The sequence below is a fragment of the Apus apus genome, chromosome 3 (genome assembly GCF_020740795.1).
Source record: "Apus apus isolate bApuApu2 chromosome 3, bApuApu2.pri.cur, whole genome shotgun sequence".
Taxonomy (NCBI): Eukaryota; Metazoa; Chordata; class Aves; order Apodiformes; family Apodidae; genus Apus; species Apus apus.
The window spans coordinates 12,243,393-12,267,408 of record NC_067284.1 but is presented as its reverse complement, the minus strand read 5'-3'; the positions used below and the strand labels follow the sequence as shown (position 1 = coordinate 12,267,408).

The following is a 24,016-nucleotide window of genomic DNA, read 5'->3' as shown; positions in this document are numbered from 1 at the left end:
TGGGGATACTGCAGAAAACGTGTCCCTGGGTTTTCTGTAATAGCCAGACCATTATACTCACTATTAAGGAAAAAAAACAGACATGGAATTGGCTGTATATCCATGAACAAGCCTTACAAACACTAACAGAAGACCTACAAGCATACCAATTGCTTGGGCTTGCTCATGCTAGTGATCCCGTAACAGCTGAATGTGGCTTTGGTGAACATGGAACTTACTGTGATCTGTTTCAGAAAGGTCCTCGTGGACCCAAAAGACCATTAGGATTTAGTTCTGCAGCATTCAAAGATACTGAGATGGGATACACTGACTGGGAAAAGGGTTAATTATCCCCAACCTGAGCTCTCAAACAGGTAGAGAAAATTCACCAACATCAATTAGTGCAAGTTCAAGAACCCTGCAGTTTGGTAGCCAATGTCAAGAAAGGCAGTGCTCTGCCAGCTGGAGCTGCACAAAACCCAACTGTGCACAAACAGTACACATATATTTCAGGAATGGTGGATCAGATGAATACAACAGAAGAACCAACAGAGATACTAAATTACAAATATCAGTGACCCCTGAGGCACTGGCTTTGCAGCATCCCTGTAAGCCTAGTCCTATATTGGGCACTCCAGCATTGACACAAGGATCAGAAGTCAAGGATGTTCACTGATGCCTCAGCTAAAGGCATTATTGGCAAATGGAGGTACAGAGCAGCAGTTCTCAATATAGAACCAGGTGCTGAAATAGTAGAAGGGATTGCACAGGTCAGATTGCACAGGCTTTCTTACTTGCAGTAAAGCAAAAGGCAAAAGTAATAAATGTTGATTCCTATGCTGCCTGGGCAGATGCCACACCATAGCTATGCCAATGGGAAGCATTAGATTGGCAGGTAAATGGGAAAGAAATCTGGCAGAAAGAAGATTGGGAATGGCTATCATCACAAGCACAGCTTCGACCACTACAAATAGGATGGGTCAAAGCACAGGGTGGCAATCAGGCCTTACAGACATACTGGAACACTAAAGTAGATCAGATAATGAAAATTAGAAAGGTAAAAATTGATCATTTAGAAGCTCTACAACATTGGTATCAATTAGGTGAATGGCTACACTGTAAATTAGGACATACAGGACAAGAAGCTTCATTTTTTGCAGGTCAAAGCAGAGGCTGGCCACTAACTAGACAAATGTGTAAAGAAATTCTTACACAATGCCCTCACTGCCAATGAACAGTTTTGCAAAATCACCCAGACCAGACGCCACATACCAAGGATGACAAAGCTTTGTGATCTACCTGCCAGGTCGATTATGTAGGACCTCTGAGAAATCGAGTGGTTATAAGCACATAGTGACAGGTGTAGAAGTGGTATCTGGATTATGAGTTGTCTTTAAAAGCAGACATGCTGATGCTAAAACTACCATTGCAGGTCTTTGGCTATGGTTTACTACTCTCCCTACCCCAGACTACATACGAAGTGACAATGGATCACACTTTACCAGTATCACAGTGCACGACTAAGCTAGAAAGGGAGGTATTACATGGATTTTCCACACACTAAGCAAACGGAGTAGTGGAAAGAGCTAATGACTTATTGAAATGCTACCTTCAAACACGTGAACCTGGATGGGATAAAATACCATCTTCTGCGAGGCATCAGATAAATAACTGGTACAGGCCAACAGGCAGTCCAGTAAAAAGGGCTTTTTTAAAGCCTGTGTCCTGTGATGTGAATCCAAGTGACCTGACCAAAAGTCTTCAGAACACCTTAAAGGTGAGTCGGTCAGATATGGCCAAACTACCTCTAGTTGCAGCTACACCTATGACTTTAACTAAATTTCATGGCCCATTAGCCCAGGAATCCATCGACAGTGACAATACGAAATACAGAATCAGGTCATGATGGATTTTTCCTTCCTTTTAAATGCTGCCACCTTCGCGTTTCCCCTGCCGAGACCGTTTCCTCTCCTCTCTTTGGCAGCACCCTGCCAGATGATGGCAGCTGCTGGCCCCAGCAAGGCATCCTACTTCTGGCCCCAGCAAGACATCCAGCTTCTGACACCAGGTGGCAAGTTGCAGCGCTGAAGTGTTCCTGTTACTGCTCCAGACCGTGGCCATGCTGTTCCTCCTCATTTGTGGTCAAAGAACCCCAGAATGGCTTATGTTAAGTATACTGGCAGCATGGGGACACACTCTAACCAGAGAGGTTTAAACCTTTCCACCGTGGTTATGCACAAAGTACATACAGAAAAGGAACTGTGATAAATGACTCGTTCCCAAGTGGGATCTTTATTCAAATTAGTAATTTATTAAGCGAAGGGAAGCAAACAGCGCTGGGCGCGCCGGGAGTCTCCGCTCCGCCAAGACGTGCCCCAAACAGCTTCATCTCTCAGTTTTTATCCTTTTTGACTAATACATATGCATTACTATTTTGAGAAAAGGGCTGGCTTATGTTAATCATTTCCAAGAATCTGTTTTATACCATTGTCATTGTTTTACAAGAAAGCCGGTCTATGCTAAAAAATAACTTTAAGATGTTTGCCCAATGTCTGCTACACAACACAAAAATCTCATGCAACGCAAGCAGAAGATACACAAGAGCAATATGCAATGCAAGCAGGGTATTTGTGCCCTATACAAAAGCAGGCAGCACACGCAAAGATACTATATAGAAAGGATTATTCTTCATTCTGTGACGCTAACAGTGTTCCATAAAAGATTCTTGTACACCCTGTGATTGTCCATTTTAACACGAATCGGGTGAACACGTTTCCCATTTTAACAGGAATCAGGGGAACACACCTCACAGGACGGAGCTGGGATGTCGGTAACGGGGGAAATCACCGACTTCGAGGAACAGCGGCGGGGAGAGGGGGGAGGAATAAATCAAAACAGGATGCCGAACGATTACCGGCACGACCCATAAGAAGGCACCTCTACGCGTCCCTGTGCTGTGTCAACGGGCCCTTCTCGGCGCGCAGCTCGGCGGGGCAGGCCCGCCCGCCCAGGCCCCGTCCCCATGGCAACGCGCCGCGCCGGCCGGGCCCGGGAGGCCGCGGGGAGCGGGACGTTTGTGGGGAGCCCAGTTTGTGGGGTGGGAGCGCCCGACGAGCGGCGGGCACGGGGGCCTGCAGGCCGGGGGAGGGGAGGACACCCCCCCCCGCCGCCGCAGGAGCAGCCTGGAAAGGCGCGCCCGGAGCTTTCTCCCGTAGCCCGCTCGCCTTCAGGCGGCTGGTCTGCCCAGCATGGCGCGCCAGCAGGACGAAGGCGTCATCAAGAAAATCATCCGGGAGGTTGGGCAGGAATGTGCTGCCCAGGGGCAAACGGTTTCTGAAACCTTGGTAGCGTTCGTGGTAAGTGCAAATTCAGCCTTCAGGGTGGGGCTGTTTGCTGTTGCTGCGTCTGAGCGTGTTTTCCCGGTCACGTTCAGATTCCGTCTGTAAAGGACTAAGATAAATTGTGTACAGAGGGCACGCAGATCGGAAGTTTCCAGCCTGAGCACCCGCAGCTTGGCAGCTCAAACCAGTTTTTTAAGGCTTTTGTGAAGCTGAGGGTCAATTTTGCAGACAGTGAGTGGTTCCTCCGAAGCCACTGACTGACACTGCTTGGCCTGCATGATTTGAAGCAAGGACAGAAATCATTCATTTGGTCTTAAAAGTCAACAGATTTCAAACGGCATCTCCAGCACAGGCTGCCCTGGCTGGGGTGGCAGCAGCTGAGGCTTTCAGGGGTGACTTGAGCTGGGAAACATCTCGGTTTCTGACTGCCCGCACTGGGAAGGTTTAAAGAGGCAGTTATATTCAGTATAGGGTCCTAAAAACCTGGGAAAGTATTTATCTCTCCCCTCTATTGTAATGTATTCTTTTGGTTTCCCTGTTTGGCAGGGCCAGGTAGTGTAGTAGGGCGTAAGTAGTTGAAGGAGTGGGCTTGGATCCCACTTGAACTAAAACCAAAATTTAATCCTTCTCAGGGTTGTCTGTAGTAGGCAACGCAAGTATCCTAGGAAGCATTATACACTTTGGTATCTCCTCTTGGGAGACACAGCACCACTGCAGAATATATAGTCTGAATGCACCTGCAGAAAGATGGAGCTGGATTTTTTCTGTACCAGGGGTATAAGAACAGAATCGGCTCTTGATAAAATTCTGTATGAACATACAAGATTCACAGCAGTACTGTTAGTCTGCCATTTTTTTTTCATAAAAGTGATGCTGTGGCCTTAAAAAATACATGCATTAAAAATACAAAAGCAGTATTAATCAATTAAGCATGACAATATTAATGGGTAAAAAACCTTTGCATGTGACCAGCAAGATACCTAGCATGCATACCACTTGCAAACATGCACATATGTCTCTGTATGCAGAATACTATGAATTTTTTATCCAGATTATAAACATTGATACTGATGGATACAAAACCACCTGAGAAGTCAGTGTATGGACCGTAATGGATTTCTATAAAATTTTACTTAGAGAATGAAAGTTTAGTTGCAAAGAATGTATGTTGAGATAGAAATTAACACCTTTCTTTTGGCAATCTTTAGGTGAAAGCTGTTGTTTTAGATCCAGTAAATGACTTTAATGTGGAGCAAGTCCTTACAAAAACAGACGTGCAAAATCTTATCCAGGTAATTCTGCTATGATCTTCAGAGTCAGGACTTTGCTAGGACTCTAGCATTGTTTGCTATCTGTTCCTGTAACTAAAATTTTTAAAATTGTAATGGTACTTTATTGTCATGGTTCTGTAACTAAAGGCTGGACTATGCCTTTCCTCATGTAAAAAAAGTGCCTTTATACTTCACAGTGTTCATAGTATATCAAGAAAATGGAAGGGAGGGGGTTCTGCTGTGGTTGTGAAACCTGTAGCATAGTCCTTGTCAGTTCAGACGTTACCCTGTGAGGAGAAATAACTCACTTTTCTGTCACTCTGCTTAGATCTGTGTTACCAGGCTGCTTGACACAACAAACCCTTCCCTGAGCACAATTAAGATGCAAGTTTACTTTGACATGAACTATGCAAACCGAGGTAATTTCAATATAAATAAATATTTTCATAGAATAATTTGATTTTGAGTTTAGGATTTAATATCCCGCTCTGTAGGGCTAATAATTTTTCCTGTTACTGACTGCTGGCAGTAAAGCAAAATAAAAATTCCTGGAGAAATCCACTATATAGTGGATGCTGATGGTGCTTTGGCATGGATATAGTAAGATATTCAAGATATCTTGAACAATCAGTTGCAGTTATAACTGGGTATGCTTTGGTTTAATCAGTGGTAACTTCATATGATCTGCAAATGGGAGTGTGGAATAAAAATGATATGTGAATGTCTGTGTAACTTCAGATCTCAATGGGACAGTGAGAGCTGGCTGGGACACCAGACACAACAAGAGAAGACAGAAAAATACACATTTCTGTCTGGGTAGATCATGAAAATATTTTCTTGTTAGCATGGATTAAAACAAAAAATAACACTAGGGAGCTGCTTCAGAGTCTTCTGGACTCAGTAAGCTCAGTAAATCCAGTAAGACCCTGAGGTCATAGAATCATAGAGTCATAGAATCACTTAGGTTGGAAAAGACCTTTAAGATCATCCAGTCCAACCATTAACCCTACTCTACCAAGTCCAGCACTACACCATATTCCCAAGCACCACATCTAGGCATAGTATTTGAGGTGTGGCCTCACCAATGCTGAGTATAGAGGGACAGTCACCTCCCTGGTCCTGCTAGCCACACTATTGCTAATCAGGCCAGGATGCCACTGGCCTTCTCGACCACCTGGGCACAATCTTGGCTTGTATTCAGCTGCCTATCAGTCAGAATACCCAAGTCCCTTTCTGCTGGGCAGCTCTCCAGCCACTCTTCCCCCAGCCTGTAGCGTTGCATGGGGTTGTTGTGGCCCAAGTGCAAGACCTGGCACTTGGCCTTGTTGAACTTCATACAACTGACCTCAGCCCATCGATCTAGTCTGTCCAAGTCTCTCTGTAGAGCCTCCCTACCCTCAGGCAGATCAACACTCCCTCCCAACTTAGTGTTGTCTGCAAACTTACTAAGGGTGCATTCTATCTCCTTATCAAGATCATAGATATAGGTGTTAAAACCCAGAGATCCTGGGTTGTGTTTCGACGTTAGCATGTAACTTCAAGTGTGTATGAAATATGTGTCTGTGTGTTCGGTCCTACTGCAGTCAGAGGAGTCCAGAGAACCAGGGACTTGCTGCTTCACTTCATAGAATCATAGAATGGTTAGAGTTGGAAGGGACCTTAAAGATCGAGTTCCAACTCCCCTGCATGGGCAGGTGCACCTCCCACTAGATCAGGCTGCTCAGAGTCCCATCCAGCCTGGCCTGAATAGTTCTCTGGACTCTACTAATTGATGTTAATCATGCTAATTGTGTTAATGTTTTACTCCACTGTTGTTAATTAGAATGGTGTGGTACACTGAATATCTCTTTCACATATCTGTGCTTCAGAAACTTGAAGTTGGTCCCCTGACTGGGGAAATGAATTGCACCCTCTGTATAACCCACATTCCAAGTATTTTAGGTAGTACTTTCTAACTGTCCTTCTTTCCTAGCTGAATTACTCAGCGAGCAGCGCCGTGTTCTGGAGGGAAGGCTGGCTCCTCTGGTCAGAGACATCACAGGTAGTCGTCCCCGTATGCAAAAAGAAATGGAGAATATGTATCAGAAGATCATTAGCTATGTGCTGCTGAGCTCTGGCCTGGGATCACCAACAGATATTGAGGTTGTCAGGGAGGTTACAGGTCAGTAAACTAACTCCCAGCTGTGAAATAAGATAAATTAAAAATAAATTTTCACCTCCCCTTTGCTGATACAGATGTGGTAAACTGTGATGAATGTTTGCTACCCAAACTGTCATTGCTTAGCATTGAAGTCTAAATTTGCTGTGGCTTTCCTACTTTTTGCAGTTGCTCAGGAGAGGGTATTTTTGCTTGTCTGATGATTTTCTTTTCTGTTCCCTCAATGCTTATAGCTGCCCTGCAGAGTATATTCCCCCTGACAGAGATGATTGCTTTCATCTCACTCAGTAAGAAGAACAAAGAGGAACAGCTGAAAAATTTTACCATGCTAGTCACAGGAATTCGGTTGTACAACAAGGAATGCAGGAAAGGAGGACGCAAAATTGATGACTGTAAGTAGACAACTGCACTTGAACTGTGTATTCCAAATTTATTCTTCCTGGCCTCTTCACTGAGGCAGCTCCAGTAATATCTCTGTAGGTAAACAGCTTTGACTCAGTGTCAGTAAACCTGAAGGGAAAGTACATATTTGTTATCAACTATGCATTTCCATGTAGGCTGCTTCTTTTTAGCTCGGAACAAGCCCTGTGTGATTGATGTGGAAGGATTATATGTATTAAATTCATGCACTAATTTATCTCATGATAACTTGTTCCCTGATCTCTTGCCATTAAGTGAATTAAACATGTAATGTTTGCCTTTAAAAGCAGTTAAATAAAATCTTGAAAGGACATTATCAATCTAATTACAATTTTCTGTTGAGTATGTGTGATGAGAAGTGATAAAAGTTGGTGGGGCATTACCTGTATCACAGAATCACAAAATCAAAGAATGTTTTGGGTTGAAGTGGCCTCTGGACATCATCGAGTCCAACCCCCCTGCCAGAGCAGGATCACCAGAGAATGTAGGGCAGGTCACATAGAAATGCATCCAGATGAGTCTTGAAAGTCTCCAGAGAAGGAGACTCCACAACCTCTCTGGTCCGCCTGTCCCAGTGCTCTGTAACCCTCACAGTAAAGAAGTTTCTCCCCATGTTGAGGTGGAACTTCCTGTGTTCTAGTTTGCATCCACTGCCCCTCGTCCTATCACAAGGCATGACTGAAAAGAGGCCTCTCCTTCTTCACACCCACCCTTCAGGTATGTATATTATTTAAGATCCCCTCTCAGTCTTCTCTAGACTAAACAGCCCCAGGTCTCTCAGCCTTTCCTCAGAAGACAGGTGTTCCCATCCCTTAATCATCCTCATAGCCTCTGTTGGACTCTCTCAAGTAACTCCTTGTCCCTCTGTATTCTGGTAATTTACTTAGAGTAACCTCTTCAGAGCTGTAGCATATTTTCAAAAATCTTTTCCATTTTGAATCTTTCTGCTTCTTTAATAAACAAAAAATGTCAATGGCTATCCTGGGATTTTCCAAAAGCTGTATTCAGAGTATAGGGCAAGACTTTACTATTCATCTTATTTTCTCTTTTCCCCCAAAGCCATACTATTTCTGGTAAGTTTTCAATTAATAATCAAACAAATGACTGGTTGTGCGAATATGGATGTAGTATTGTAGCTCAGCATGGAGACCTCTTTGTAAGAAAGGTCTGCAGCCCAATTTTAGGGAAAACCCTTTTATTTTAAAAAAAAACAAAGTTTCTGGAGTAAAGGCTACAGCACATACCTCTCTTGATAAGAAAATTGGGCTTTTTTGGAAAACAAAGCATTGCTTTGTTAGACAGTATTTTAAGTAAAGCAAGTGTAAGTAGGAAAAAATACACCTATCACATCAGAGAAAGAAGTAAGCAACTTTCTAGATTTTTTTATTATTTTTTTTCTCACATGCTGCGCAAGAATTTGTTGGTTTTCTGTTTTTATAATGTATGCTTTCCCACAAGTGTCACCTTTCTGTGTTGTGGCTGGCTCTATTCTAGGTTCACTGGGCCTGGGTTACAATGTCAATGAGCATTCAACTACTATAGTTATACAAAAGGCATGATTTACAACATGTTGTGGTTTTTATCAACGTAGTATCTGTGGGTTTTGTAGTTGATTAAAACAGATAATACGATTATTAATCCTGTTACATTTGTTACTTTACTGTAATACTGACTTTTTTGCACTGTTTACATATAATATTTTAACAGATGGAAAAAACACAGCATGAATGCTCTTAGGTCAGGAGATAAAATGGATCTTTTCATGCTTAAGACCAGTAATTAGACTGCTAAAGCCTTAATTTAACTGTTAGCAGCAGTTTTGCTGGGAGAGAGCTCTGCCTTGGCTTTTCACTCTGCTTCCAAAAAAGTACATCAGCCAAGTGCTAAACTTTCTCCACCTGTGGTTAGACCATGTGTAATACCTGTGCAAATTTACTTCCCATTCCAGCTTTGTTAAATCTAGTCTTTCTGAGCTCAGAGGGTTTGGAGTAGACATAGCTCCAGTCTGATCACCTCACCGTTGCTTACTGACGTTGCTAGTATTGAAAGTTCAACTCATGCAACAAGGGGCTGTGTTCTGCACTTAAAGAAAGTGGCTGGGCCTTCTTATCCTCTTTCCTTGCACAGGTGTCTGCTTAAATAACAAAAATATCAAAACATTCAGTGTGATGATTGTCTGCTGTCAATAATCAAATTTTGAAGAAAAAGAAAATGTTATTTATAGTATGTTTTATATTGGCTAAAATATGTTTTATTGACCTGTTCCATTCAGGGCAATTTATGGGGGGTTTAAGTTCTAATGCAGAGTTTTAATAACTACATAGGCATATTTTAGTTCAGTTTTCATATTTCAGTTTCATAGGCCCAGGTCTGGGCCCCTCAGTTCAAGAAGGACAGGGAACTGCTTGAAAGAGTCCAACACAGAGCCACAAAAATGATGGAGTGGAACATCTCCCTTATGAGGAAAGGCTGAAGGAGCTGGGTCTCTTTAGCTTGGAGAGGAGGAGACTGAGGGGCGACCTCATCAATGTTTACAAATACGTTAAGGGCGAGTGTCAGGAGGACAGAGCCAGGCTTTTTACAGTGATGTCCAGTGATAGGACATGGGGCAATGGGTGCAAACTGGAACATGGGAGGTTCCACGTAAACATCAGAAAAAACTTCTTTGCTGTGAGAGTGACAGAGCACTGGAACAGGCTGCCCAGAGAGGCTGTGGAGTCTCCTTCGCTGGAGACATTCAAAACCCGCCTGGACACGTTCCTGTGTGATGTGCTCTGGGTGACCCTGCTCTGGCAGGGGGGTTGGACTGGATGATCTTTCAAGGTCCCTTCCAACCCCTAAGATTCTGTGATTTCTTCATGTAGTCTCTATCTTTTTTTTAATAATCTTTGTCTCATTCTTAGAGCATCATTAGGTCTCAAAGTGCCCAGGAAATGGGAGGCCTGTTACTTAGTATTTTACCAGTGAGGAAACTGAGAATTGAAAATGGTGCAGATTGCCTGAAGTCTCTGAGGAAACCCATGTCAGTAGTAGCAAGTGAAATGTATCTACTGTAAAGTGAGTTTTCTCACAGCCTTGACTGTGATATTTCCACACCTGTAATTCTGAACCAGGAAGATACAGTGATTGAACCTAGTACGCAAATATTCGGAAATGCATGAATATAAGGACGAAATTTAGCAATTGGAATTTTATTGGAATGCTTACTTTGCTCAATTAGTGCACTTCAACCATTTGCTTATTATTTAAATAGTTATTTTTATATGTATCTCATATATATTCTATTCCAATAGTGCCAGCCATTCTGAATGAAGCCATTCCTTTAGCTACACAGGCTGTGGATGAAGATCTCAATACTTGCCATATGCTAGCCCACCAGTACACAGCTCTGTTGGAATGCATGCAGGAAGATGTACACAGATGTATGGAGCTTAGTTCTTTGAAATTAAGAGAAGCACTGTTCAATGTGAGACAATATGAAGCCTTCCTTTGTATCCTTCTGGTGAGATACCATCATGTTTTATCCTGTGGGTTTTTATTACAGATGGAATATATTCAAGTTACCTACTTGTACAGGACAGAAATACAAGAAAAATTATTTAGAAATATATGAAATAAAATTTATCTGTATATATGAGAACCTGCTTCTTCTGTTGTATTGAGCTTTGTGTCTGTGTTGCTGGATTTGGCTACTGTCAGGTGAAAGACAAAATGGATTAATTGTTTGCTGTAGTGTGACAGTAGTACCACTTAATTTCTGGAGGTCTCCTCCTTTGGTTTAATTTCATTAAAAAGGACTTTAAAAGTTGGACTGTTCACTTGTTTGCATACTGATACTGCCCTAAAAGGCATGAGAGAAAAAAATCTCCTTGTTTAATCTATGAATTATCTCAGTTTTAGTCTGTAGCATCCCCAACACATATGGAGTAATCAGAAGTCTTTGAAGACTTTGAAGAATTTAAGTTCTTGAAACTTGTTTCGTTTATGAAGACATTTTCATTTGTCTTTTGAGAAACTGCAGGGGTTTACTACTTTTTTCTGTAGATCATAAAGTTTGGAAAAATATTTCCTCCAGTTCCCTTAATTGTAAAAACGTAGAGCTTTTCTGTAAGAATTGCTGATACATGTTTGAGACAAGTGCCTGGTTTTATACCTGAACACTTAAGAAAGAAGACATTTTGTGGAAAGTTAGGGGGCATTTTGTTCCTTGAAACAGTTGTCTGAAAATAGTTGAATGAAGAGATCCAAGTAGATACTTACTAGTAAATACTTGATTTTTTTACTGTCATACTTTTAACCTAAAGTAAGTTCTCTTTCCAGTCTGATGCAATTACAAGTGCTCAAGAAGTTGAAAAGATGAATGTGGAGTTTGCAGCGACGATGGAGCAGTTGAAAAACACAGTGCGGGACAGGGTTGCCATAGATACCAAAGAAGTTTTTGTAAGTATTTTGGATGGAAAAACCTATTTATTCTAAATTATTAAAAATTATTAAAGTATTACAAAATACTTTTCTGGTGTATTTTTTGCATAGTTTGTGTTAAGAAAAAGGCTACATTATTCTCTTGCTATTATAATAGCATCTGTGATTATTGAAGGGGCAACTAAACTAAAGGACTTGATCTCAAGGTAAAAGAAAAGCAAGGTACAAAAAGGGAGAGAAGGAATTAAATTGTATTTTCCTGTAAGTGTCTTGAGTAATTGTCAGTATTTCTAGCTTTTTTTTTCTAATATTTCTAGTGACATTTTCCTGTTTTGTGTAAATATTCTCACCTGCTCCTTGCAGAAATAGTAAGATAATGATGACAGAGAGCAGCACACCAGAGTGTGATTCTTTTCAAGTCCCTTCAAATGCAAATTCCTGTAATTACAGTTCGACTTCTTGATATAATTTTTTAAAAGAAATCAGGTTTCTGTGATGGGGATTTCAGCCTCTTTGCCCCTCCCAATAGCTTTGGAACCTGTTGTCCAGTTTGGTCATATTTTTCAGTCTGGAGATCACAAAATGTGTTATTTTCTGCAAGTTTAGTGAAATGCAAGCAACCAGAGAGAGACAATTGGAGTCTTCCTAAGATCAAGCCTGGAAAGGGAATGCTACAGGTACCTGCTGTTTTGCATGCTGTCTGCCCAGCAAGCTGCTAAGTTCCTCTTCACAGCTGATGTTCCAAACTAATATACTGTTCTGTACTGGGCTGAGAGTTAGGGTTGTTTAGCCTGGAGAAGAGAAAGCTCTGGGGAGACCTTATAGCACCTTCCACTACCTGAAGGGGCTACAGGAAAGCTGGAGAGGGACCTTTTACAAGGGCATGTAGTGATAAGATGAGAGGTAATGGCTTTATACTGGAAGAGGGTAGATTTAGGTTAGAGATCAGGGAGAAATTCCTTACTGAGAGGGTGATGGGACACTAGAACAGGTTGCCCGGAGAAATTGTGGATGTCCCATCCCTGGAGGTGTTCAAGGCCAGGCTGGATGGGGCTCTTTGTAAGCTGGCTAGTGGAAGGTGTCCCTGCCCATGCAGGGGGGTTGGAATGACATGATCTTAATGTCCCTTCCAACCTAAATCATCCTATGATTCTACTGTTTCACCCTTATGTAGGAGCTATAGGACATGGGAGGGAGGTGTTGGAGGAGGAGGGGAAGAGTGATGTGAACTGCAGGTATTGTAAAGGAGGGTGCTTGATGAGCCTATGAAAACCTGGGATTATTATGATGGCATAGTATAAAGGAAATGGGAGAGAAATATGTCAAAACCCAGCTTCATTTAATTTGCTTCCCATGGAAGAATTCAGTAATTTGTGTGATATGTCTTGTCATTGTAATTCCTTGTAGTTAGCTGCTGAATTAGCATGCAGTTCATACGGATATTAGGTTGTATTTCATCCTTCTAAACAAATAAGGGGAAAGCAAAATAAAGTCTAATGTGGAGGAAGGAAGACCATGCCCCCAGCACCTACTAAGGACTATTTTTTTACACTTCCTGTAACAGCATCTGAGCTGGAAACTTACGGGAACTGCATTTGGACCCAGCTACATCTCACATGTGATCTGATGCTTCAGTTTATGCATGCTTGTGATTTTGTAAGACAGATGTTATCATTTGGAAAACATTTTCCCCCTGTTCCAGCTGCTCAGTTCAGGCTTTTTTCATCTTTGTGGGGTTTAAGTGACTGCTACTCACATTACTACCCATTTCCCTTGAAGCTCTCTGCTGTTGTCTGCTTCCTTCCTAGATTTTCTTCTCTCTTGAAGAAAATTTTATTCTCTGCTGCAGACAGAATATGTAATATCTTTTGATTTCAGGTCTTTTGCAGGCAGAGGTTTCCCTATTACAGCACCATCAAATAGTTCATTTTGGTTTTGGCTAGTTGCTGAGAAGCTGGATCCTGCAGGAATGTAAAGAAGCAGTACATTCTGCCATTTAAAAACTGTAGGATAAGGCCTATGTATGTTGTAAACAGTTGATTTAGGAACCATAGTAGATTTCATTAATATTCTTTGTTTATTCTAGTAAGAACGATTTTTATCTTGCTGCCTTTCCTTTAGTTTCTTCCATTTTTGTAACCATAACATTTCCACAGCATTAGTGATGCAGATGAATTCCAGAGCTCACTCCTTCGGCTGTTTTTATAGTAATGTTGTTAACCTGCATAAAATCTAATGTTAGCATACTTTTCAGAATTGTTGAATCTTTTCCTGTAAATGGTCTGTGTGTTCAGATGTAACAGGGCATGGTTTATGTCACTGTCGTTGAAATCAGCATTTGTACTTGAAGCTTGTAGGCCTCTTCTCCGTGTGTGTACACGTGTATGTCAGCATTGCTGCTGGGGATGGCAGCTTCCAGTTCCATCCTGAATCCCATACCACTCTGGAGAGGCTTTCACACCATTAATTTGACATACATGATGGCCTGGGGGCTGTGGTACCAAGTCAATCTGGAAGCAGGGCAGACAAAATAACAGAACCTGCTGATTTGTCCATACAGGTGTGGTTTTACTTGATTTGGTAGTTGAACAGGTGTGTTTCTTCTGATCCTTCTTATTCCTGTGCAACTTGTGTTCAGTTATAGAAGTAGATTGTCAGTGAAGAGCTCAATTCCAAGCATGGTCTCAGAAAAACAGATTTAGGAAAGGCTTTGGAGTAAAATGTAGAAAAGTACCATTGTGGCCTACAGGCCTACCTGGTGGACATATGTGCTTTGGGCATATGTGAGGGGAGCTCCTCTTACAAATCCTAGGAATTCCCCTGGAATTTCCAGGTGCTGAAGGCCTTGGATACAAGCCCCACTTTGTTCATAGCAGGGATTGTTGTGCACAGCACTTGGGTTACGTTGCAGACATAAACAAATTCTGGATTTCAGATTATTTTCTTTATTTTCCAGCCTCTCTTTGTTGCACTCTCTAACCTCTGGACCGGCTTTCAGGATGAGATGCTACTGCTAAGCTTCCTCACAAATATGACTAACAATCTGCAACAGTTCTTGGAAATCCATTCACAGCTTTTTCCTGAGGAAGTCCTAACATCTCTTCTGGAAGGAGTGACTGTGAAAACTGATAAGGAAAGGATAGAAGAAACCATGGGTACTGAAAGTTAATACTTTTTTGTTTTCCTTCATTTTCCAGGATTTTGTGGTTTGAACTTTATTTATAGAAGGTGCTACACATTGATTTTTTAATAATCAGAATTTGCACAGTAAATTAAAATGAGTCTTGAAGTGTGTAGATTTGTTCTTCATGTAGTGTAGTTTGGGCTTTTATTTTTATATATAAAATTAAAATATAGCTACTGTGTACAATTATATTGTATAAAAATGGCAGAATGATCAGAGAATATTCCTACTTTTTATTTATTTATTTATTAAGTTTGTTTATGTCTTCTTATACCTTTCAGAGCTTCTGAAATGAAGAGGGAAAAAAGCTAATGTAGTGATTCTTTGGTTACCAGAACCAAAGATGTGTGTAAGATGGTATCCCTAGTAACCAAGTTGTACTCCAGGGGATTTGTGATGTGTGAGTGGGTGACAACAAAACAGAAGAATAAGATATTACCTTTCTGTTGTTGTCCCCTGTTTCCAGAGAAAATTAATGCTAACAAAGGCCCCCACAGAACTGATTTTTCAATAGGATCTCTCCTAAGGCAGGGCTAAAGTTTGGATTTTTGGGATCTTGGTACTGCAGGTCATCTGTGAAGACCACAGTACTATGGTCATCCTGTAACATTATACTTTAAACATCTGATGCTTTGTTGCTGAGATCCTTTGTTAAACCCTTTCTTAGGAACCACAGTGAATGTTTCTGATTTCGAGAACCAAGAATGGCTTTTTCCAGAGACTACTGACAATTTTGATCAATTGCTGACCCAGTACCGTGGTTTCTGTGCATATGCAATTGGTGTGAAAGGCCTCACCCTCCCAGGTATGCTTTGTAGTTAGGTCCTCCCCCTACTTTATCACTACACAAGTACTAGTGAAAATGTAAAGTTTTCATGGCATCCTCTTATGTCAAAGCTGGAGTGCTGTGTTTTCGTGTCTGTCATTTTGACTCCAGATAACTTCTTTCCCCTGTTAAAGTATTTTTCTTTTACAAATACCCAAATAAACTGTCCTAAACAGAAGGTAAAAGGACTTAGGAGCATGACGTGAGTGAGCAGAGGCAGAAACAGTGGGATGGATAAATGTTTCCTCCTAATGTATGTACATCTGTATAACCTACATTGTGCTGAATGCAGGTTTGTTTGTTGTTGTTAATGTGCTTTAACACAGGCATAGGAAAATGGTCAATCCTTATATTTTGTGTATCTGCTGCAGACACATCCATTCATGCCTACATCATATGTATTTTTAAACAGTGGTTATAAAGTATAAAAAATCTCTGAAAAGGATGCAAAAAACCCCTTGATTAAGTCAACTAGCCATAGGAAATATTTTTGTCTCTTGTAGGGTCATTTGCCTTGAAAGCAAGCCCTATTTCAGCTACCCCACCACTTCATGCTTTCTGTCTCCCTCTCCTTTCTAGAACCTATCCATATAGAATTTTTTTAAACCTACAGGAGGTTGGGAGGAAAATATTGCCATTATTTGGCAGTATTACAAAATAGATGTTTTAACAGCAATATAAATTACTTACACTTATTTGGTGTTGCATATGAGAACAGCTGTCCTGGGTGGGACAGAAAGTGTCTCTAGCCCTGTATCCAGTTTCTGGATGTGGTCAGTCATGAACACTTGAAGATTATGAGAAATCAAGTAGGAATGATCCTTCCTTAATTATATCCTTCCGTGTTCCAGCAGCCAGTGGTTATGGGTTTTCCTCAGATAAGTATTGTGTCTGTACCCTTCTGTTAAATAATCCTTCATAGAAGTTTTTCATTTACCTAATTGCTTTATGAATCCATTTAGAGTTTTGCATGGGATAATACTCTCATTGTCAGGAGTCCCTCAATTATATACACTACAAAAAGGTATCTTTTTTTGAGATGACTTTAAGCTCTGGCTTAATAATTTCATTAAAGATATAATAGTCTTTCTATTAGGAAAATTAGCACATAGTAGCTCTATATTGCACCCAATTCATGGTTTTATAACCCTGTATCATGTTATTTCTCTTCAGTTGCTTCTTCTTCATGCTGAAGAGGCCTCTTGTTTTATCCCTCCTTCTGTGAAAGGATTATTTCCAACTCCCTTCATTTTACTTTTTCCTATTCTCTTGTGTTGGAACAAAATGTAGGGTTTTTTTGCTTTTTGGTTTTTTGATCACTGAGCAGTGACATTAAATATTTTCAAGGCACTGTCTGTGATGATTCTAGGTCTTTCCTGGGCAGTGACAGCTGAAGCAGAGCCTGCTACTGTCCTTGAGCTCCATTTGTGTTTGCCTATAGAAGTTACTTGGCTTTTATTGACATTTCTTTTTCTCTGTTAATTTACTGTCCAGCTTCCCAGCTGCTTCATCTGCTACTTCAGTTAATTTCTGCATTATGCCCTAGAGTATAAATGAACTGCTGATCTGCAATTAAATATATGCTGGAAATTACAGGGGCAACAGTTGTGGGTGTGGTCTGTTTTCTTAAGCCTTTGCTGTATGTGTTTCATCCGTTGCTTTTCTGACAGACAGGCCCTAAGGCATGTGGGGTGTGAACTGATCAAAAGCACATGCACTGCCTTAATGAATTTCTGTATTTAAAAAGCCTACTTTCAGGGATTTATTCTGATTTCAGAAACAAAAAAAAATGAAGTGAAACTGATGAGGGAAACACAGAATCTTGATTACAAACATCAAACATCTCTGGCCGTGCCCAGAGAGATCAATGATCTGGATGAGGGGATTGAGTGCACCTTCAGTAAGTTTGCAGATGACACCTAGTTGGGAGGAAGTGTTGATCTCCTTGAGGTTTGAGAAAGGCTCTGCAGCAGGACCTGGACAGGCTGGATCGGTGGGCCAAGGCCAGTTGTATGAGGTTCAATAAGGCCAAGTGCTGGGTCCTGCATTTCGGTCACAACAAGCCCAGGCAACACAACAGGCTTGAGGAGGAGTGTCTGGAAAGCTGCCCAGCAGAAAAGGACCTGGGGGTGCTGGTTGACAGCCAGATGAACATGAGTCAGCAGTGTGCCCAGATGGCCAAGAAGGCCAACAGCATCCTGGCTTGTATCAGGAATAGTGTGGCCAGCAGGAGCAGGGAGGTGATTGTGCCCCTGCACTCAGCACTGCTGAGGCTGCACCTCGAGCACTGTGTTCAGTTCTGGGCCCCTCACTACAAGAAGGACATGGAGGTGCTGGAGCATGTCCAGAGAAGAGCCACCAAGCTGGTGAAGGGTCTGAAGAACAAGTCATATGAGGAGTGGCTGAGGGAACTGGGAGAAGAGGAGGCTGAGGGGAGACCTCATTTCTCTCTACAACTACCTGAAAGGAGGTTGTAGGGAGGCAGGTGTTGGCCTCCTCTCCCAGGTGAATAATGACAGGACTAGAGGAAATGGCCTGAAGTTGTGGCAGGGGAGGTTGCAGACTGGATATTAGAAAGAATTTGTTTACTGGAAGAGTGGTCAGGCACTGGAACAGCCTGCCTAAGGAGGTGGTGAAGTCAGCATCCTTGGAGGTATTCAAGAAACATGTAGATGTGGCACTTAAAGGTGTGTTCTAGTGGCCGAGGTTGTGGATTTTGCGTTTTTTTTTTATGTGTGGGGTTTTTTTGTTTAGTTGGTTTGGTTTTTTGTGAGTGTTTTCTGGTGGAGTGTGTGTGGTTGTGTTTGGTAGGGGTTTTTTCATGCTGATGGTTGGACTCAGTGATCTCAGAGGTCCTTTCCAACCATGACAATTCTGTGATTCTGTGATCTTTTGTATTGGATGTCATACTGTTCACTATTTTATGTTGTGGGGTTTCTTTTGGGCTATTTTTAGGAAATCCTGCAATTGGAATTTTGAAGCACAAGGAGAGGTGTTACGTTTTCAGTTCCAAAGAAGCTGCCTACATCTTTGCTCAAGATCCAGATAAGTACATCCAACTGAATGTAGAAAAAGCAAAAAAATACACAGAGCTAATTCAGCTGCTTGAGCTCCATCATCAGTTTGAATACTTTGCTCCATATGCACAGGTACACATTGCCCATGCCTCTTGTTAACAGCTGCTGGGTCACTCCTTGGTCTGTCCTTTCTAGATCATAAAGAGAACAGATGATATGATACCCATCTTTACAAAAGAAGTATAATAATCTGCGTATCATACAGAATGTCTGAAGGTCGATCTTTCCCAGGTATTCAGGGCACTGATAAGAAACATTTTCTCTTACTGTTCTTCTCAACTCATCTCTTCATAGGAGAATACATAGAGACAAAGGATTGTGGCAGTGATAAAGCTGTTTGTCCTTAGCCTAGGAAGATCCTGTGCCTGATTCTTTTCCTCATTTTTGTTCAAAGGAGCATTAAATAAATGCAACAGAAGATAAGCCAGATACCCTATTAACTGGAGCTTTAAATCATTAGTTCATCAGTGTGTGCTGGATGAGGGTGTAGTGATATCTGAGGGCAGGAATCATGAAATCTATCACAAAACAAAAGGGAATGAATTAATAATGAATATGACAATGCTGCCGTGTGAAATCCAAAGACTTGTTTTGGATTCATAGACATTCTTTGTGATCCATTGTGAATTCTATGTCCCTAGCAATGGGAAGAAGGTAGTAATGAACTGATCCTTGGTGAGAAAGATGTCATTTCTGTTCTGGCTCTGGCAGAGATGCAACCACTTCTCCCAGTTATGATTTGTGATTTTTAGTCCATTCATAAAGATAAACTGAGGTGCCTACATCTTAAAACACTGCTGCTGGTGGTGGGATTCCTTTTTTACCAAAATTCAATGGTAAAGCACTCATGCGGGATGTGGGAACCTGGAATTCAGCTGTGGCCTCTGCCTAAAAAGCCTTCTGTCAGAAATTAAACCCATCAAATACTTAATGGTTTATTCTTTTCAGTGAGGAGAGGAGGAACAAAAATATTGTTGGATGTAAAAATTATTATCCATTTGTGGTTTTTAGGTTTCTGTTTGCTTTTTAAAACTACTATAGTCATATGTTATTTTTCTTAGATGTCTGTATTCTTCTCAATAATGTCTTGTTTGGCTTTGTTGGGTTTTTTTCATCCAGATCAGAAGTGCAGACAAATATTTTATGAAACCAACGACAAAATGTGACTGCAGTACTCAAACGGATACTCATATCTTGCCTCCAACAATTGTGGCATCCTATGAATGGAATGAATGGGAACTGAGAAGAAAAGCTATAAAATTGGTTTGTATTGTTACTAGATTTTCACAGTTGGATAGCAAAGTTCAGAATAAATTACTGTGAAGTTCTGTTTCTTGCAACGTAAATCTAATCTTATTCAAAGATGCATGCTTCTGTTACAGCTGGCTCAGTATTTTTTCCAGGTATTTTCTTATTTCTAGGCTTTCTTATTCTCCTATTGTTTCCATATTTTCTGCCAGTTTTTTGAGCAGTACTTTCACTGCTAAGTCTATTCATTCCAAATTTTTCAATTGCCTTCTTCAAGTAATAGTTTGTTGATTAGCATTGAATTTTCAAGTTGTTTCTTTACACTCAAATCTAACAGGTTAAAGATACTGCTACATATTTTTTTTGTGAAAAAAAAAAAAAGAAAATAGATTGCAGAAAAGTTTGGGTACAAAACTTTATTGCAAGCTGAGGATTTCATATTTATATTTGTCAGCTTTCTTTGAGCTAACTTATCCATCCTTGGAAGGTATCAAAGCATGAGGCCTGTTTTGTTTTATTTTGCATAATGAAGTACTTTTAATTTTATTCTGATGGTTCATGTTTGATAAAACTAAATCTGTTTTTTAAATATTTGTTTTAATCCTTCTTTCATATAGGACTGAAGAGGTAAGAAACTGAGCAAGTAGGTTTTCTGTTGTACATATGACCCTGAGGAAATCTTTGTTACACTATCAATCCTGGTGATTTTCTGATGAATTGGAAATCACAGTCTGACCACAGAAGCTTGACCACAGAAGCTTGACCACAGAGATAACATCTTTTAAAGTAACAGTATATGTTTTAAAAGCATTTTCCTAGGGTTTGCTAGCACAATTAATTAAAAATGAACTTGTGAGTGCAGGGCATACTGCAGTTAACCAATATCAACTGGAAACAGAATACAGCAGCGTTGATAATATTTATGTGAACAGATGCACAAGGAGGCCTGTGGTCTCCTGCACTGCCTATTTCCTTCCTGTTTTCCTTTTTGCTATGAAATTTCTAATATCATAATAGGAAATAAAAATTTTGGACTGAGAAGCCTTGCTGGTGTTAACTGACTTATACAGGATTCTAATAGTTGTTCCTGAGGTATATCAAGAAGCCAATTATTTTCACAAGAGGCCTAGCTAAAAGCCTCTTTTGCATCTGTAATTTGCAAAAGTACATCAATAAATAAGATGTAGTCAGTGGTTTATCTTTAGCATAAACCACAGTGGATGTTTTCCAATAGCTGAGCATGAAGACCATTCACAAGCAAATTTGTAGCTTGTTAGTCTGAAATATATAAATTACTTTAAAGTACTCAGAGTGTTTTAGCCTCAACTGTCCACAATGGGAGATTAGTGATGTTGAGTTGAAACAAAAAATCCCAGATGCATGCAGAAGTGTTTTGTCTGCAGTGACTGTGCTGAATTTGTAATATGGAGCTGTTATGGCATGTAGAATGAAAATGCTAAAATAGCTTACCAGAGCATCTGTGCTTTTGACACTTTAGGGGACCACTGGACATACTTACATGCTTTATTAGGGGATGAGCTTAGATTCCCTGGGGATTTTTTCCATTGTTCATACTTAGCCAGAAAACTTGGGATGATATGAAGTGTTGAGATAACGACTTTGTTAGAACACCTGTTTGATGTTAGAAGTAACATTTTCAGATGACATTTGTTTCCCTGTGCAAGCACAGTTCCTTGCAATAGCATTCATTCAGTTCTCAAGAGGGATAAACTTAACAGAGAAAGAGTATCTCATGCCTGCAGTCATGTTAATTATCAGCAAAACACTCAGAAAAAAAGACTAAAATATTGTGTTTCTTTCCATGCTGTCTCTTCTTTAAATTCCTTATTGTTCTTTGCTGTATTTTCCATGATGAGAAAGTGCATAAAATTCAGTTGCAGATCAAGGTATCAAAATGTGTCTACATGTCAGTGTTTCAACTTCCATTCCACTTGAGAGAGACCTGGTTAGTGGAAAGACACTCAGTATTTTGAGAGTATTTTGGCTCACCTTGATATGAACACTGAATCTGGCCAACTTCACAGTTCTCCAGCTTCCACTGACTCCAGTCTCCACTGAATGCACTGGACTCCAGGGACTGTTTCACTTACATGTAGGGGTCTGGATCCCACCACATGAGACTGAATTTTGTATATTTCAATGACAACATTATGTCATGTGATTTACAGTGTTTTATGTCACTGCTGACATAGAAGGCTCACTGGAATAAGGAGTATTTTGTTGTTTCAAGTGCTGACTTGGTATTAACTCTGTGAGAAGTCCTTGTGTTGTATCTACAGCAGTTTGTGATTAAACATTTAATCATAAATCACCTTAACTTTGGCCCCTTACCAAGGGGTTAATGAGCAATATCTTCAAAGCAGGCATTTTTTCCCTTTTATCTGATACTTTGTGACACCAACCCTCAAACCTCTTCACATTTGGTAGAAACCAGACAAAGACTTGATCCTGTAGTTGGGTTATCCACAGTATTTAGGATCCTCAAACTTGTTGTAGGTTGCAGTTGCCCAAAGAGATTTATCCACCAACCATCACAATCAGTGTGCTTTCATATTCAGTGAAGTTAGTTTGAAGCACTGGAAGAGCTTCCCATGAAAACAGCATAGTGTTCTAACAAAACAGAGGCTTCAGCATCCAATAAAATGTGAAGCACAGTGACCAAAGGAAAATATAAAAGCAGAGGGGGGCTGAGTTGAGCTTGCGTGGGCTCCATGCAGTGCTGTTCACACGTCCTGTTACTCCAGGGGTTACCCCGTCACAGCTGCAACTATGTAGTGACAGCAGGGTAACACAGGGCACCTTCCAGATCTGTGAAGTCCAGAGATCTAAAATGCCCCAAAGCACCCACGTATACAGTAGTGCTAAAATGGACAAACACAATTTTGCTGATTCTGTTCCTTTTTTTGTGTCTTTAGGCCAATCTGCGGCGCAAATTAACCCACTCCATGCAGACTGATCGCAGCCACATGAGAAGAGAGAATATCAGCCAGGTCTACTTGCCAAAAGAGGTGAGCACCCAGAGCAAGCGTGAGAGCTCAAGCAATGTACCCAGGCCACAGATTTTCTTGGAAGGTCTCCGAGGAAGATCATCTACAACTCAAATGGTCAAAGTAGATTTAACAAGAGCAGCAGATGAAACCTGAGCAAAAATGAGAAGCCTAAGGGTCTGTGTTGAATATATATATATAAAAATCTGAATTAAAATACAAAAGATTTTACTGTATCTGTTGATTCCAGGAGCAGTTGATTTATTTAATTTACCTTATATTTATTTCATTTACCTTAACTGCTGGGACTGCTGACTGGCACTAAGTGATAGAAATTATAACCCTGATACACCCAGATTTTAAATGGCAATGTGGAATCAAGATGTTCCCCAAATATTTAAATTAACATTTAAATGTGCAGTGTGTGTTCTGGGGTTTTTGTGAGGTTTTGATACCATGATTGCTTGCTCAAACACTGTCCTTAAGAGCCATGTATTTGGTACATGAAAAGTATAATGTAAGCAAACAGCTTCTATGAGATGCAGAGCCAGAGCTACAGCTCCTCCCCAGGCACAATTCCCATTGGTGTGAAATAAAACTGATCCCAAGAGAGTGATCTGAATGTCACAGCTCCACCCCTAGAGCAGAATTGTCAAGGTAAAACAAGCAAAATTAAATCAGTTCAGGTCCTTGGGCCTGTCCATTCTTGCTGTCATTAACCCAAGTGTCTTTGCAGGGCAATAGTTCTTAGGAGCACAGGCCAAAGCAGGGAAGTCGAGAGGGGGGCATCTCTCAGATGGCTCTGGCAGCCTCAAGCAATTTCTGTATTCATTGGCTAAACAGTGTGCTGGTGAGCACACTGGAAGCCATAGGAACCTGACTTCAGGGCACCTTTGTGAAAGCTGTTTCATATGCATTTGAAAAAATAACAACAGGAAAAGATTTTTAGCTGTTTTTTTCAGTGTGGCAGCAAAATACATGCAAGGTCTGATCAATGCAACCGCAGCTGGTATTTCGTCTGTGAAAGCCTGAATCATTTGAGCTTTAAGATAAAACTCCTTCTCCAACAGAAGTAGGGAGTA

At 40.8% G+C, this 24,016-nt stretch overlaps 1 protein-coding gene across 1 annotated transcript; it reads left to right on the top strand.

Annotated features, from left to right (window-relative positions):
- The first annotated feature begins 3,155 nt into the window (after positions 1 to 3,155).
- On the top strand, positions 3,156 to 23,319 carry CFAP206 (cilia and flagella associated protein 206). Its single transcript, XM_051613769.1, has 12 exons — positions 3,156 to 3,335; positions 4,529 to 4,612; positions 4,920 to 5,010; positions 6,564 to 6,752; positions 6,983 to 7,141; positions 10,463 to 10,671; positions 11,490 to 11,609; positions 14,548 to 14,746; positions 15,443 to 15,580; positions 18,557 to 18,750; positions 19,798 to 19,941; positions 22,863 to 23,319. Exons 1-12 carry the CDS (start codon positions 3,228 to 3,230, stop codon positions 23,088 to 23,090), a joined length of 1,863 nt encoding a protein of 620 aa, XP_051469729.1. The 5' UTR covers positions 3,156 to 3,227; the 3' UTR covers positions 23,091 to 23,319.
- Positions 23,320 to 24,016: the final 697 nt, after the last annotated feature.